General features: G+C 34.3%; 2 protein-coding genes across 2 annotated transcripts; one reads left to right on the top strand and one right to left on the bottom strand.

Moving 5' to 3' along the window:
• The first annotated feature begins 237 nt into the window (after positions 1-237).
• LOC109582678 (helicase with zinc finger domain 2-like) lies at positions 238-13,889 on the top strand. The gene is made up of 22 exons (XM_019997537.1): positions 238-253; positions 302-384; positions 1,399-1,535; positions 1,826-2,795; positions 3,315-3,716; positions 3,943-4,024; positions 4,073-4,396; positions 4,446-5,135; positions 5,186-5,348; positions 5,399-6,383; positions 6,567-6,995; positions 7,041-7,113; positions 7,169-10,796; positions 10,891-11,012; positions 11,054-11,206; positions 11,514-11,651; positions 11,698-11,986; positions 12,194-12,545; positions 12,626-12,862; positions 12,999-13,170; positions 13,457-13,636; positions 13,691-13,889. The coding sequence occupies exons 1-22, from the start codon at positions 238-240 to the stop codon at positions 13,774-13,776; spliced, it is 9,711 nt and encodes a 3,236-aa protein (XP_019853096.1). The 3' UTR covers positions 13,777-13,889.
• Positions 13,890-14,184: 295 nt separating this feature from the next.
• LOC100637838 (putative beta-lactamase-like 1) lies at positions 14,185-16,479 on the bottom strand. Its single transcript, XM_003387141.2, has 11 exons — positions 16,368-16,479; positions 16,155-16,325; positions 15,966-16,106; positions 15,818-15,921; positions 15,596-15,769; positions 15,409-15,543; positions 15,245-15,362; positions 15,082-15,196; positions 14,892-15,032; positions 14,572-14,849; positions 14,185-14,523 (listed from the first exon to the last, which is right to left on the bottom strand). Exons 1-11 carry the CDS (start codon positions 16,437-16,439, stop codon positions 14,365-14,367), a joined length of 1,608 nt encoding a protein of 535 aa, XP_003387189.1. The 5' UTR covers positions 16,440-16,479; the 3' UTR covers positions 14,185-14,364.
• Positions 16,480-16,717: the final 238 nt, after the last annotated feature.

Raw genomic sequence — 16,717 nt, forward strand, 5'->3', positions numbered from 1 at the left:
CTTAAATAATAATTATGCATCATTTACCTGTGTTCTGTGTACTAATAAGTACATAATACACATACACATAGATCAATAATTGCCTGTTCTTAGAATTTGATATTATTCATTGCTTTATATGTAGTCTATATTCACATGTAGTGAATATAGACTACTACACATGTGTATTTATGCTGTAGGTCAGTCCCCTTATTTTATTATTGTTAGAGTCAGTACTAGTTCATCACTTTTTGTAATATGGCACAGTGCCAAGGTATGTATAAACCTATTTTTGCTTGCCTGTACCATTTTATTTCACCAGACTATAATATTGATCAATCAAAATCCACCATACATGGAGGAAGAGTTCTACAGAGGAGTATTTCTCAGAGTCATCATCCTCTTGTAAGTGATAACACAGTCACCTTACGATCCCCTTTGTAGTTTATAGATTATTGATTTGAAAAGCGTAAGCAATTTTTTTACTTACAGCATGTTTGTGTAGTGGAATAGAATTTGATGTTATGAGTGGCACTGCACTGACTGTAATGTCAATGGCATTTTAAATATTAATTTTAAATCACTCATACATGTAGAACTAGCACCTTGATCTAGTTTTAAGTCTGTGTTTACCACTTCCCAGCTATATATTAGCCAAACAAAAAGGTTTTACATTATAATTGAAATTGTACCTACAAGTAGCTTACTGTGTTTAACATTATTGCTCCCCTTCACCATGTACAGTAACTGTCATCAGAACCTTCCCCCTTAGAAAGGTTTGAGGACACTACTATCTAAACAGGATGTTCTACATTTGATGTGCAATAGTTTCCTTCAATGATCATTTTGCCAAACAATCTCCATACATGTACATGTTTTTCAATATGCATTCAAATAGTTTAAAAATGTCAAACAAGATTATGAAAATAGCATAAATCAGTACTGAACTAGTTAAGAGTAGCATTACTATGCTGTTTACTATAGTGCCACCATTAATACTACATTCAGACATCATAAATACTATGGTGCACTGTGAATGTTTGCTGCCATCCAACTGGGCAAAAAATATCTATGAGACTGACCTTATTTTAAATTCTTGACATATCTTGTCTGCTCTGTCACTTGACCTGTCATATGTAGATAGCAGGGTCAGAAACCCTACCTCCTTAGATAGTGAAAGGATACAAGTATTGTGTGTACTATTATTTTATGCTTTTTCTTTTTTTGTTGTACATAATGTACATAAGTATAGTCTAGCAACCACTAAGGAGATTTTTTGGAGAGGTTTAGTAGTTAGGACATAGTTCAATGATTTTCAGCACAAATCTCCTGTTACAGCATGACTCTATATACCATAAAATATCCACCATTACAAGTCTAGCTCAACTTGATACATATAAGTTCTCCATCTATTTCTAGAATGAACCTGACGCCAAAAATATACTCAGTTTATGTGATGATATGAAGCTACCTATTACACTACATAACTATAAAGCAAAGTTCACTGCCTTGCTCTATTATGAAGAACAGGAACACATTGAACTATTAAAGAAGAAGTGAGTTTAAAGGGTATTTTTACCCAAATTTGACATATTTATTTTATGGCCTTAATATGATATCCTAAACATTATAATGATGTGCTCCAAATTTCACTGTCTAAAAATAATTGTTTACTGAAATATGAGCCTTTAAAGTCATGAAAAATTTTGACATTCCTGTAATGTTACTTCCTATTGGTGGGTGTGGCTAAACGTGATGTCATAGAATCATTTTAAATTTGGGTAAAAATACCCTTTAAGCATAATTAGAATAGTACTGAGCATTAATATTGTTGTCTTATTTTTAGATGTAATGGTAGTTTTGTCCTACAAAAATGTAAACCACCTGTCTTAAAAGGTGATGAAAAGAGTTACCCCCCTCATTTCTATTGTCTACAAGGAATGTCATCAGCACAGATCATGTATGCTACTCGAGCCAGCGATCGGCACGTTACTGTTAGTATTGGTCAACATAGCTATGTAGCAAAAATTCTCAGTTGTAATTATTCACATATTGATAATAAGCTATACATTTGTTTCAAAGACAGCATTGGTGTCCAGTCTTGTTTGATAGTAAATACAACATTTAATGTTAATCACCATTACTTTGATGGCCTCAATGATTGCATTAAGAGGATTAGCTCAAAAGTATTACGTCGTCTTATACCTACACCAGATGATTTCAAAAGTGCTCCAAGAGATATTGCCATTGACATTAGAAGGAAACTATGTAGAGGGATTGATCTTGATCCTGAGCAGATTCAAGCATTAGAAGCAATACTCAGTAACCAGTGTTCAGCTCCTGTACTTGTACCTGGTGCTTTTGGCTGTGGCAAGACTCGTCTTCTTGCTGTGGCTACAGAATGTTTCTTCAGAGAGCATCGTGAGACTGGTCACCGTTCACCTTGTCGTGTTTTAATTTGTTGTCATCATCAACATTCTGCTGATTTTTTTATGGAAAATTATTTTAGCAAAACCCTGTCACACTTTTGGCCAGTAAAAGTTCTTTGTGTTATGAACTCGCAGTATCACATTGATTTTTCAAATGTTATTGAAGCAACTGATTTTGATATATCACTATACAGACGTGAAACTGCCTTTCTATTGGTCACAACCTTTAGAGGAGCACTAACGATATCTAGAAAGAAGGTCGATCCTGATTTCTTTACTCATATTCTAATTGATGAGGGAGCTCAAACTTGCGAACCTGAAGCTCTTAGTCCATTACTAATGGCAAATAAAAATACTCGTATTGTTATTGCTGGAAACCATCAACAGGTATGTAGTATTATGTTTTACATGAATACAATTAATAGAAATATTTTGATATTGCTAAAAAGTAAGAACATTTCAGGGTATTATATCAATGTAGATTGTTTAGGGGCTCACATGTGTGTATGTATGTAATTGTACACTGAATTATGAGTCATTGTGTACATACAAATTGACAATAAACCAATAAATTCAATGTTGGGAGCTTTCTATTATGATTGCTTTGTAATGATTCACCATCATCAATTATTCATAATACCCACTGAATATAAAATTCAATTTGTTTGTTACCAAAAAATGCAAATCATTGTGGGGTTCACCTCCTTACCACATTTGACATACATCTTTGGCTCCTATGCATTTTAAACTGATAGCTAAATATTGTTTGCAAATTAGATATTTATAATTTTATGCAATAATTACATAAATTAGATACTAAATTCTATTATATTAAGGTGTATACAGCACTTGCATGGACTCTGCTAGCATATTATATTACATACATTAATTTAAATTATATTGTAGGTTGGTCCTCAACTTCTTGTTCTTGGTAAAGCTCCTCAGCAGTTTGGTTTATGTGTGTCACTGTTGCAACGATTACTAGAGAAGTATAAATCTATTGGAGACATTACCAAGAAAAACACTCCATCATGGAATATTAATTATCGCTCACAAGCTGACCTTTTGGAGTTACCTTCTAAGTTGTTTTATAACTCAGAGCTGAGAGCTTGTGGTACAGTATCATGCCACCCGAAAGCTCCTTATCCTTATGTTTTCATATGTTCCAGTTTTACTAATGATATTCCAGTTGATGCTCAGTGTGCTTTAGAGGCTGATAGACTCCTTCAAGCAGTGCAGCTATACAGTGACAAGTTCAAAAGCTGGGAACTGAAAGACACTTGCATTATGACTCCAAATTTGAAGCAGGTATTGTTTAGTTAATGCCTGGGGCTTAAATTTTGGAGATTTTGGATCTTAAAATTTTTAAAGAATAGGTGATTTAATTTTTAGTTTACAAAATTTTGACCTCATGAGAATAACCTCAAAAAATGTAATGTTTACATTTACACATATAATCAAGGGGACCTCTATCTTCTCTTGATCTTGATTTAATGTATTTTTTATGTCAAAATTAGACACATGTCTTTTATAGGCAAACCTTATTAAAGAATTGATAAGGACTAAATTCAAAAATTTAGAAGGCGTCAATGTTATCACAACTTATGAGATGAAAGGTATATGGACATTTTTTGTATTTCATTTAACATTACATGTGTATACAGGGCAAGAATACTGTATGCTTTTCATGAGTACTGTTGAAAGTTTAGAGCCCAATGGTCGACCATTTGATCCTTTGAAGAGTTTTTGTAATCCAGCACTATTTAATAGAGCAATCACACGCTCTAAAAGTCTTGTAGTAGCTGTAGGTAATCCTCTTATACTACTATTGTCTGAAGCTACTATGGATAATCTTAAATGGTGCTGGAGAGAGTTCATTTCAAGATGCCTTCGAAATGAAACATTCAAAAGTACTCCTTCTGACCGTGCCCAGTTTGAACAAGTAAAAATACAATTTTTTGACATGCTTAAGTGTGATAATACAGCTGGTAAGAATTTCATGTATTTTTGATATCACTTTAATATAATACTATGTAGATGTAATGAAATTGTTTCAAAAGAATAGCTATTCACAAAATCATTTCACAAAGCCTTCTCCACTATCTCAAGCTCCTGCACTCACTACTCCTTCTAAAATGCACTCGGCTCAACAGTCCAGTGAGCCGTCATTAGTTACTCTACCTTCAGTATCATGTCATTCAGCTCAAGATAGGAAGCAACCATATTCTCAAGTCAATCAAGACTTACCTTTTCTAAATGAAGCACTTTCACAGCCACAGCTAGATGTACTACCTTCTCCTCAAGAAAAAGAAAAGCAACTTACTTCTTCACCACATCAAACAAAAATATATCAATCTCCTACAAAACAACAGCCTCATGTGTTTTCACAGCATCCAGTTAAGCAGCAGCATTGCCCAGCAAATGAACAAGAGCAGCATTTTAAAATAGAACAGCAGTATGCTTATGCAGACAAGCAGGAGAAATCTAATCAGCAAAAAATTGCACAAGAAAAGAAAGGACACATAACTGATTCTCTGCCTCCATCAAAGCAAGCTGGTACAGATAATCCATCAACTCCTCCAAAATTATCATCTTCAATAAAGCTAAAAGGAAGTAATGCAGCTCTTATTCCACTAAAATCTAACATATTACCTTCAAAATCTTCACATACAGATACAGTGTTTACAAAAAAATCAGCATCTCAAAATAAAGTTCCTATTTCTCAAGGTAAGTTAATATTCATTTTTGTTTTATATTTCCTTGTTTTTGTACTTTAGCACTCAAGAAATCTGTTTCAATGCAATCCTTCAAAGACCATGACCACTGCCCTATTAATGAAGAGCTACTAGCTGCTACATTAACTCCAAGCAACTATAAGGAGAAGTTTCACCAGTTATTGTGTCGGGAAGAAGATGAACATGAGAGGTTTCTTAGAGACAGGTATATAATTAAACAGAATATATTTAAAAATTTTTAATCTTATAATTTAGGTGCGATGGTTTTTATGATTTAAAGTTGTCAAGTGTTAACTTGTGTATGATTAAGCACATTGAGAAGTATCAAGAAAAGTATAAATTATTTTGTACAATATCAAACACTCAACTTGATGCTGATGCAATAGCTTATGCTATGCAGGCAAGTGAAAGTATAGTTGTTCTACATTTGTCTACTGGAGATATGCAAGCAAATATTCTCGAGGCAAAAAACAAAAGTAGCCTTTATTTTCTATTGGGGCTCACAACATATCCTGGAGTTAAACTAGAACCAAATGTCAGTGTGACCTTCATTTTAAAATACTCTTATTTTGATCGTCTTCATCGAGCCTTAGATAGTTTGCCTCTAGCTGTACTTAATCGTTTAATGCCTAGTAACCCTTGTCATTTTAGTAATGTGGTGTTGAATAATGAAGATATTCCTCTTCCTATTAAATGTGTTCGTGACATAGTCAAATTAGAATATTCACAGAGGATGGCACTTAAGTCTATAATGAGCTGTGAAGCTAACAAAGCACCTGTTTTAATCGTAGGCTCATTTGGAACTGGTAAAACTCAGTTGATCGCTCGTGCTGCATATGAAATATTACAACAAGATCGAACAAGCAAGGTTCTAATCTGTGCTCATCATCAGCACTCTGCAGACACCTTTATGGCTAATTACTTTTCAGAGATGATTGATTCTGGTTGGTACTGTGGTAAAGTTGTTCGTCTGATGGCAAATAGAGATTATTGTGCTCCTTCAAATTGTGTAAAGTATTATGCTACTATTCAGGATTGGCAATTCAAAAAGCTGAACCAAATCAGCATAATTGTCACAACATTTTCTACATCACTTCATATGCTTGGAGTTGTCCCTAAAGATTTTTTCACCCACATTTTGTTAGATGAAGGTGCTCAAACTCGAGAACCAGAATCTATTGCTCCTCTTTGTTTAGCTGATGATAATACACAAATTGTAATTGCAGGAGACCACAAACAAGTAAGTGATCTCACCAACTATATCTACTGTGTAGAGCTTATGTTTTTTGAATAATAAATTTTATTATTAATATCTGCAAATGCCTAGTAAAAAAAATTTGTATGCACGAGCCATAAGTGCTAGTATTATGTTATCTATTAATTATCAATGAACTTATTCATGGGCTCCTGACTTATTGAATAGGTTGGTCCCTCTTTGTTAGTGCTTGGTGAACTAGCTATTAAAAATGGTCTGAGTCTGTCATTGCTGGAAAGACTGCATATTCTTTATAATGATGAGAGGCTAACTGATGCTTCATCAGTACATTCTGCTACTCTTCTCACTAATTTTAGATGTCATCATGCTATACTGTCTCTTCCATCGTATTTATTTTATGATTCTGTATTGATTACCGCTGCTGAAGCTGTCACTCATCTTCATCCTGAGGCAAAATACCCTCTTCATTTTATATGCTCTGATCTTAGTGTAGCAAAAGAAATATCTACTAATGATAATGAGATTGAAGTCACAATATTGCTACAAGAAATAAGTAATTATGTTGAGAGCTGGCCAGATCAATGGGGTGAAATGGATCTCTCTAAAATTTGTGTTATGACAGTAACAGCTCACCAAGTATGTCAAAATTTTATATCTGGTTGATTTAATTGTAAACTTTAGAAAATTAGAGTTATTCAAAAGCTGTCTCATCACTATCTAGATATTGATGTTCGAACTGTTTTTGATATTCAAGGTAAAGCTGATTTCATAAAAATCTCCTGAAAATTAATTGTTTTTCCTACATGTAGGTTGTGAGTATGAGGCAATTTTTCTTAGTACAGCAGAGCCTACTACAAAAGAAGGCAAATCTAAAAATCCAACCAAGACACCTTGCAGTCAATATGTATTCAATACTGCATTAACACGTGCTAAATCGCTTGTAGTATGTGCTGGTAATCCGTTTCTATTGATGACAATAGAAGAAAGCATGGGTAATGAATGCTCTTGTTGGAAAGAGTACATTAGAAGGTGTATACTTTCTAAAACCTTTGTAGTACCTTCTCAACTTCAAGATGAAGCAAGTCAGAGTGTAGTTCATGATCGAATAAAAATGTTGCAAAAGATGGTTTTTAAGTTGTCACCTGTTATAGCTACAAATTTTACTAAAGATAGCATATTAAAATCGTTTCAACTAACATTAAAATCCATACCACAATACAAAAGAAGTGAGCTACTGAAATTTTCGTACTCAAATTGTGATATTTTGGACTTTGATGATAGTGAAGAGAGTCAATTTAAGAAAGAAGGTGAAATAGAAGGTGTTTTTGATTGTGAATTACAAATAAAAAGCTATCGCTCAGCTATTGCAATTCCACTTGATCAATCGAAGGAGCCCATAGTTATTAATGGATTGAATAATAGAAGAGGAGCTTTTAACAATGATATAGTGCAAGTGGAAGTTACTGTATTCAATTCTCATTCTGCATCTGGTGATGATAAAGCATTGGTTCAAAGGTCTGGTAGGGTGGTAAAAGTCATTAAAGCACAGCATCCAACTAGGTATGTATGCCGTGCTGACCAATATGGCTTCATTAACTTTTACCCCTTTAATAAAACTGTTCCAATAATAGCTAACCTTCCTAAAATATCTCGCAAGCTTCTTCGATATCGTCCAAAGGATGACCAGGCCCCTATGATTCATGATTACATTACAGTGTTTAGGGAGGACTCAATATTTGGTGCTAATTATGATATCCCTCGTATTAAGGAGCTCATACCATTTGAACTGTCACAGAATTTCTTGTTTGTTGTCGAAGTCCTTCAATGGAAGAAAAAGCACCGAACAGCATTAGGAGCTGTCATTGAAGCTGTTCCACGTACATCAAACATTTTTTTTACTAATCACTTGCTTAACCTTGTTTATAACATCCAAGAAAAAGATGAAGAAGTACATGCACCACTTCTACCTCCAAATGAAACTAATGGGCTTCATCATTATAATAGAGCATTTACCATTGATCCTCCTTTATCTAAAGATTTGGATGATGCAGTCAGTTTGACACCTCTTCCTGAAGATGGTAATTATGAGCTGGCAGTTCTTATAGCTAATGTTGCCAAACGTATAAATGAAAACCATCCTTTAGACAAGAAAGCTAAACAGAGGGGGACATCTGTATACGGTGCTAAACAGAGAGGTGCTCAACGAGTGCATCACATGTTTCCATCCAGTATCACGTCTCAATTGAGCCTTGACTATTTGAAAAAACGGCATGTTTTATGTGTACCTGCTACAGTAGTCATAGAAGAAGGAGTGGTAACTAGTGTAGTGTCTGGTGATCCAAAGGAAGCAATGGTCACTTCTCAAATACAATTCACTTATGAATCTGCTAAAAAGGTAATGCATAATGAAGAGGTTGATGTTGAGACAAGAAGGCAAGTTGAAGCTTTTGATGCTGTCAGCAGACCAAGCTTACTAATGGCTAATACTCTTAATCTACTGTATGAGATAGCTATGTACTTACGCATTAAGAGGTTAGGTGATGCTGGTTATTGTTATGACCGACCTGAGGAAGATGAAGAGAGTAACTGGCAGACTCATCTACTTATTGAAGAACTAATGATATTTTGTAATGCAGTGATAGCTGAATATCTTCACGATAGGCTTCCACAGCAAAGTGCCTTATTTTTGGCACAGCTACCTATTTTGAAAGAAGAGAAGCATGACTTTGTTAAGCAGAATCAAAAATGCTTACAACACTCTCTGTCTCTTAAATGTTACTTAAATGAATTTGACAATGAAGCAGCTCCTTTGATTCTACCTAATACAACACTTCATGCACTTGTTGATGCATGCTCTAGAAGAGATCACATTCAATTGGCTTCAATTCTTAACAATAATAAGCTTTACCCACAGCTAGCAATGGCAGAGGCTATGTCGCGAATAATCAATAGGAAAGCCAGTTATATTGTGATTGAAAACAGCAATGAGCATATTTGTGCTGATCATCCTCATACTGGTCTTTTACTGCCAACATATACTCATTTTACATCACCAATCAGGAGATATGCTGATTTGGTTGTGCAAAGATTAGTAATATCACTCATAGAGGGAAGGCCTATAGCAGAGAATTCTGATAAGATTAACAATGAATTGTGCTCTCAACTTAATGTCAAGAGCAAAGCTGCAAAAGATTATGAAAGGGCTGATAATAAAGCATGTATAACCAGAAGCTGTGAAGCCTCACTGGAAAGAGCAGAAGCTTTTGTGATTCAATCTTATAAAAATATCAACGATTCATTTGAATTATCCTTCTCTTCAAATCATTATCAGTGTATTCATGGTCAAAATACATCGTTTAGCATATCGGATCTTAATAGTCATCACAAAAATGAAGATGGAACTATTGTTTGGAAAATAGTTTCAATATCATTGTGTCAATCATTTAGCCTATTCTCTCATCCTGATGTAATTGATATGCTTCCTACTAGTTCTAAATCTTCTCATTGCTCCATTGCTGCTAAAATGTATCAATGTACACAAAGGCTTGAAGAAGGAGAACCACAGCTTCATTGGTCTAGTGCTGATTTGACAGTCCGTGATAAAGCTATTTCTCTTAGTCCAGAATGCTGGCTAGTAACACACCAGTATCTTAAATATCAAAATAAAAAGAATTTTAAAGAAGTAAAAAGTCTAATTCTCCAATTGCAACAAGAAGCCAATAAAGTTGAATGCCAGTCAAAAAGAGATGAAGGGACTGTTGCAATAACGTATGAAATTCAACGACCTTTTACAGCTAATGATATAGTGACAGTTTGGTTAGGAAAGTCTCTTAAAGAGTGTCTCCCAGTACCAGCTATTCAATTAATGGAGATAGCACCAACAGTTCGTGTGTGCCTTCAACATAACAAGAATCCTTCTCTCTGCTTTTTTGTTGTCCCACTACAAAAAGCATCACTTGCTGCAGGATATCATTCAATAGAACAGTATGTAGAGCTTTGGAGTAAAATGTTAATTGCTGAGTCCGCTAATGAAAGTGTCAAGACAAAGAATCTTATATTCATCAGACATGCTAATCTGAAGTGGAATGGATTTACTCGAGTTGATGATTATATTGATGATCCTTACTATAAACCAAATAATCTTTCCCTTGTCATACCTCCCAGGAATCAAGACTCATTGGATTTTATTAGTATCAAATCTGGTGACTTTCTTTGTGTTCGATATGAGATTAGTGATAGTCTGAATGCTGTCTATCACTTTGCTGTGACCAGTGTTGAACGTGAAAGTGATGAAAAAAGTAATCAAAAAGACATTGTAATAAGAATGTGTGCTGAAGGTGATCACTCATGTAGAGTCACTGAGAATATGTATCAAAAATTAAATGAAGGAAACCTAACTTGTGAGATACAGCTCATACCAATGCCAGATTCTTTTCAGTAAGTAATATCAATGAGATTTTTTTGATTTAAGCATTTTATTATTCTCATTAGTATTAATATCATTATCTTAGATTTTTTAATTTTTTTATAGCCGAGTGCATGCAAGATTAAAGAAAATATTAAAGGTTAACCGTGAGTGGTCTAGCCTTTCTAAAACAATTGCAATTTCTGACACAAGATCAAATGATTTTAATAGACTCACTGCTGGGAAAAGTAAGATTTTAAAATAATTTTTAGTATAATATTTGCTTCAGAGCAATGTGAAATTTCACTCAGAGTATTCAATGATGATCCACTGGCAAGGCAACTATGGAGAGGAGAGCCTGGTAGAGAATTGAATGCTATACAGCAAGATTCAATTAAAAGAGCACTGAGGAATAGGTTTCAGTTGATTCAAGGACCACCAGGTAATGAGAGCTTTAAACTTTGCTTGATTTATTGATATATGTGACCATAATTGACAAAAGGGCCCTTATGGCGGATTTTAAAATTGATAGTTATAATGGAAAATATCAACCTGTGAGTGCTTTGTTAGACAATCATTGTTTCTAAAAGTTTCATGGTAACTTTTTGCATCCTGTGGAGTAATTTTATGATAACTGGGGCTCAGGAAGTTGGATTTCTTAGGCTAGAAAGACAAATTTCACTACCCGCCATAAGGTACCTTTTGTCAATTATGGTCACATATGTGTAATATGTATTGTAATGATACAGGTACAGGAAAGAGTGAGACTGGGGCACATTTAGCTTATGTTTTTGCAATAACAAATGAAAAGATGTCAGAAGAAGTTTCTAAGAAAAAGTCAGTACTCTATTGTGGTCCCTCTAACAAATCAGTAGATGTGGTTCATAGTAAGTAATTTACATTTACGAGTAGCTTAACTTCAATGTTACTTAGAAAACTTGCATTTATTAAACAGAAGGTTAGGAAGCAAAAAATTACAAATTCTTCGCATTTATGGGCGTTCTCATGAGCGTAAAGATTACCCAGATCCTGTTTTTGATCTGACACAAGAAAGAACAAACAGAGATGATGATGATGATGATGGTCGTGTCTTAGAAATGTTTCGTGATGAATCTCTACACAAAAGAATAAGAAACAATTGCCCTGAAATAGTAGCTACTGAGAACAGACTACAAGAGCTACTGGATCAAGGTATCATTCCATCATTAGCTGAAAGAAAAAAGTTAGTCTTTAATTGATGACACACTGTGTTCCATGTCAATAGTGATTTTATTAGTATAAACTTAAATCCATCTTAGACTGCTATAAATATTATTTAATCAAAAATAGTAGAATAAAACTCATAAAATGTGTAGCTGTACTACCTAATTTAAAATTGCCATTATTCATATGTAATACAATAATGATAGTGCATTCATCCTCTGTCTAGTTATAAGAAATTGATCACTGATGAAGAGAAAAAAGAAATTCAAAAGAATTATGATGTTATTCTTTGCACTTGCAATGAAACATGCAGTCAACGATTGTTGAGATCCAAAGACATTCTAGCTCAGTGTATAATAGATGAGTCTGGTATGGCCACTGAGCCTGAGACAATAGCTGCAAGCAGTTTATGTGAACATGTAGTGCTGATAGGAGATCACAAGCAGCTACAACCAGTTGTTATGTATCCTCCAGCCAAGGAGTGTGGCTTGGGTACTTCATTGTTTGAGAAATATGCCAATCAGTTTGAGAAAACTAATGATCCACGTTTGATAACATTAGAACTGCAGTATAGAATGGTAAGTATAATTGCAAACAAAATGTGGCTGTTTGTGATGCTGTTATTAATGTTGGTAACAAGCTATTTTATTTTGTGTAGCATTCATTCATATGCCAAGGACCATCAAGTATTTTCTATGATAGTAAATTAAAGGCTGATCAAATTGTCAAAGAAAGACGTCCGCTGACTCAATCTATAGATTTGTTTTGGTCTAGAGGACAGCAACACCCTGTTATGTTTCTGAAAGTTTACGGAATTGAAAGATCTACTGATAGCAAATATTCAAGAAAAGTTGATTCTCACTCTAAATGCAATGAGCAGGAAGTTAAAACAGTGGTAAGGCACTTTATGCATTTTGTGATGCAATTGCGATTAATTTGTGTACTGTCAGATACTGTAGTAGTATGGGGAAGTGGTTTTAAAATTTTACTGATACTTTTACTGATACTTATTAAATTTATATTTGTGGTAGTTAAAATGTATCAAGAAGCTGGTGATGAATTATGATGTTAAATACAAGAGCATAGCAGTCCTCACTCCTTATGAGGCACAAAAGAGTCTTGTTCTTAACACGATAAAGAATGACTCTGTGCTAAAGGCAAAGTGGAAAAGTTTAAGAGTTGCTACTATAGTTGAGAGTCAAGGTACGTAATGAATGTTTTTTGTTGTGAGTGTTACCGTATGGGTATGAAATTTTGTATAGTATTAATTTTGCAGATTTTGTGATTGAATTCTTAACCACGAAAATTAATACCAAAGAAATTTTTCCTGCGCATGCACAGCATGGGTAAATCTATTGCTTCGTGCAAGTGCATGTGCAAAAACGCAAAAATTAACCCCTTCAAAATTAAAAAATTAAGACCTTTTCACTAAAGTACAAAATTTTATACCCTTTGAAATTTACTACCTGTACCGTAATGTATCCCTTAGGTGATGAGTATGATATTGTCATACTAACAACTGTCAGATCACAAGAAGTCAGTCAAATCAGGTATAAACAGTATGTTCAACCTGACAGGGTATGGTTCGCAGAAAATCTTGGCTTCCTGACTAATGACCATCAAATCAATGTTGGTATCACTCGTGCTAGATATGGGCTTATAATCATTGGTAAGCAACTGGGAGATAATTATGAATGCAGTAATTATGTGGTCACGTAATTAGGTAATGATATATTACTAAAGTATGATCCAACTTGGAATAAGCTGATTGAAATTTATGAAAGGGAAGGATGCATTTGTACAATATAGCTAGCAATAGTTGTAAATTATTATAGAAATATTGACTGATGTATATAATTTTAAATGATATATTTTTTAATGTTTTAGAATTTATTTTCGTTATAACATTTGTGTCAATTAAAGCTTGGCAGTTTTGCATAACCTCACACTGGCATTTCTACTGACACTAACCTGAAATCTCAGTCTGGCAATAGTTTCTCATATCTAGGTCTATGGGAGTATTTTTAATTTTGGGTGTGTTTGCTTTATGAAGCCATTTGTCTAGTATCGTCAACTAATATGATTTTAACTACTGGAATGTGATTTTGATAGTCACAATAAATTCTGAATGTAATGGGAGTAAGAATTGTGGAGGATGGCATTTGTGAAAACAGAGCCACCCAGTACAAACCATCACCAAAAGGATGAATGTGACAATTTACATTAAAGGTTAGAGTATTAAATGTTTATAGTTAGCCATAAAGATACAGTAACACTGACTTAAGTCTGTACAATGTATTGCATTAATAATGATACAAAAGTAACATATTAACAAAAAATTTAGATCTAATTCATAAAACTACTTAATGTCACACTAAAGGAATTTATTATTAGTCATTAAAATTCTTCAGATACTCTTTTTAAGTGTACTGGAGGAATAGTAAATCCTGTGATATTGCCACTTGATTTATCAACTGGATCAAAATAGACCCATTTTCCTAAGATGGCTAACAGTTCACCAGTTAGGCAAGGCAGCAAATGTGATGGATAATACATCTATAAAAATATAACAATGACATATGACATAATGATGCCTTGTAATACCTGCATTGATTGAACATCATGATAATAGAGATAAACACTCATCACTTGCCCACTATAATTATAAGAGAGATACATTTCATTATTTTTAACAAAGATATTTGCTGTCACTACATTCAGTAGTGCCTTGTAGTGGCCAACATATATATTTGGATTGGGAGGAGCTGGCACAGGAGGAACATTGTCAGAAAGGAATGAAACAAACGGTGGCAAAAATATATCAAAGGCTTTTTTTGCAAAAGTACCATCATCGACAGAGCCAGAAAATAGCGCATTAATTCCTACTTCAATGTAAACAATAATAAATGTAAAACAATGCTTACCTAAGTGAAGTTCAGGTATGAAGCTAAAAAGAGCCGAGTAACCATTAATGTTCCCTCCTTTTGTACGAATGGTGTAATTTCCATCAAATAAAATTTCCCATGGAGTTCCAAACCCACTCTGCCCATCAGGATTGACAAAATCTGTTGAAATTAGGGTTACTGCCATGCAAAGGCAATGTGTTGCACTTACATGGAAGAGACATTTCTCGTCTTAAGTCTGAGCTTAAAATTGATTCAAAATCAGAAAACAAAACGCTACTGTCATTAAAGGCCAAAATATGAGCCTCATAAAAGAATTGAGACAGCTATGGTGTGTTTCATAAAACCGAGTTAAAATAATTCTGAACTCTTACTTTGTTCAAATCATTGATGGTTGAATACATTTGTCCTGCAGGAGAGATATATCCAAGGTCAATGAGAGGTGCTTCATCACCATCTGGAGTATAGCCAACAGCCATGCGATCTTTGACACTGTGTATGTTGTAATTATTTACCATGCCATACATACTGTACGTACTCATCAGTTATTTTGAAACCAGTGTTTGTCAGTTGTAGTGGATTTATTATCTGGTCTTGTGCGTAGTCTTCAAAACTCTTTTTTTCATCATAATGAGTGGCTAGCAAGTTACCCAATAATGCAAATGCCAGATTACTAAGTGATAAATGATTGTAAGGTAAAATTTTGGAAGCACTTTTTTACTCACCTGTAAGATGGTCTTGTCCAGGATGGAAGAAGCAAATTCTGTGAGCTTAACTTACTTAGTATCTCACTGTTTGTTAGTGGGCATATATTCAGTCCTAGAGGAGTAAGACCACATGGAGCTTCACGAGGTAGGCCAGAAAGCTGTGAAGCCATCTGTCTTAATGTAATATCACTCCTATTGAGAAAAGCAGTATTTTAAGTAGTGATGTTGCTGTTCAAATACTTAGAGAAGGTATTGTTGATTTTAAAATCAGGAGCATATTTTGTTAAAGGATCATCCAGAGATTGAACAGAGCCTTCAGCATAAAGTTGATAAAGCATTATTACCTTCAAAAAGGGTCATAAATATGCGTACAATGTACTAAACTTACTGGAAATACTTTTGATACACTACCAATCCTAAATATTGTGTCATCATCAGGAGCAATTCCAGGCTTGTTTTTGTCTTTTACACCAAATCCTTTACTCCATATATTTTTACCTTTATACGATATACCCATAGCAACTCCAGGCTGTACAATAAATAAAATAATTAGTTGCGATAATAAGAATTAATTTACCACTGCCTTATTGTCAACATAGCTCTCTCCCAAAGCACTAAGCTGTGACAAAGCATTATTGATAATGTCAGGAAGTTCGGATGGAATGTCAATAGGTAATGGTTGAGCTGGGCAGTTGTCACTCAGTGACTGATGAACATGTTGATCAAATGAACTGAATAATAATCTTCTCTATGCATTGAGTAAAACTGACATTGACTTAAAGCCACTTACTGTTGTATCAGGACTACAATGAGCAAGTAGAGTAAAGGAGAAGAAGACAATGAGCAAATAGAGACAAGCCATTCTTGGAAAAAGATGCTTACTAAAGGTGTTAAAAAAACAATGCATTCATGCAATGTCATATCATCAGGGTGCTGCTGATCATGTGCTAGACTGGCACTAAAGTAGACTATAATGATTTTGCACTGCTAGCACTAGCAAACTGTCTTATCAGTGCAAAGTTTTAGCTTGAATGAAGCATAAATCTAAGGATAGTCTTGTGGATGAGACTACTCTAAGCACTATAAGGGTAGATTTATCAGTGTAAAAGAAATTTTAAAAATGAAACTCTTGGGTGCGAT

The sequence above is a fragment of the Amphimedon queenslandica genome, unplaced genomic scaffold (genome assembly GCF_000090795.2).
Source record: "Amphimedon queenslandica unplaced genomic scaffold, v1.1 AMPQUscaffold_13364, whole genome shotgun sequence".
Classification (NCBI taxonomy): Eukaryota; Metazoa; Porifera; class Demospongiae; order Haplosclerida; family Niphatidae; genus Amphimedon; species Amphimedon queenslandica.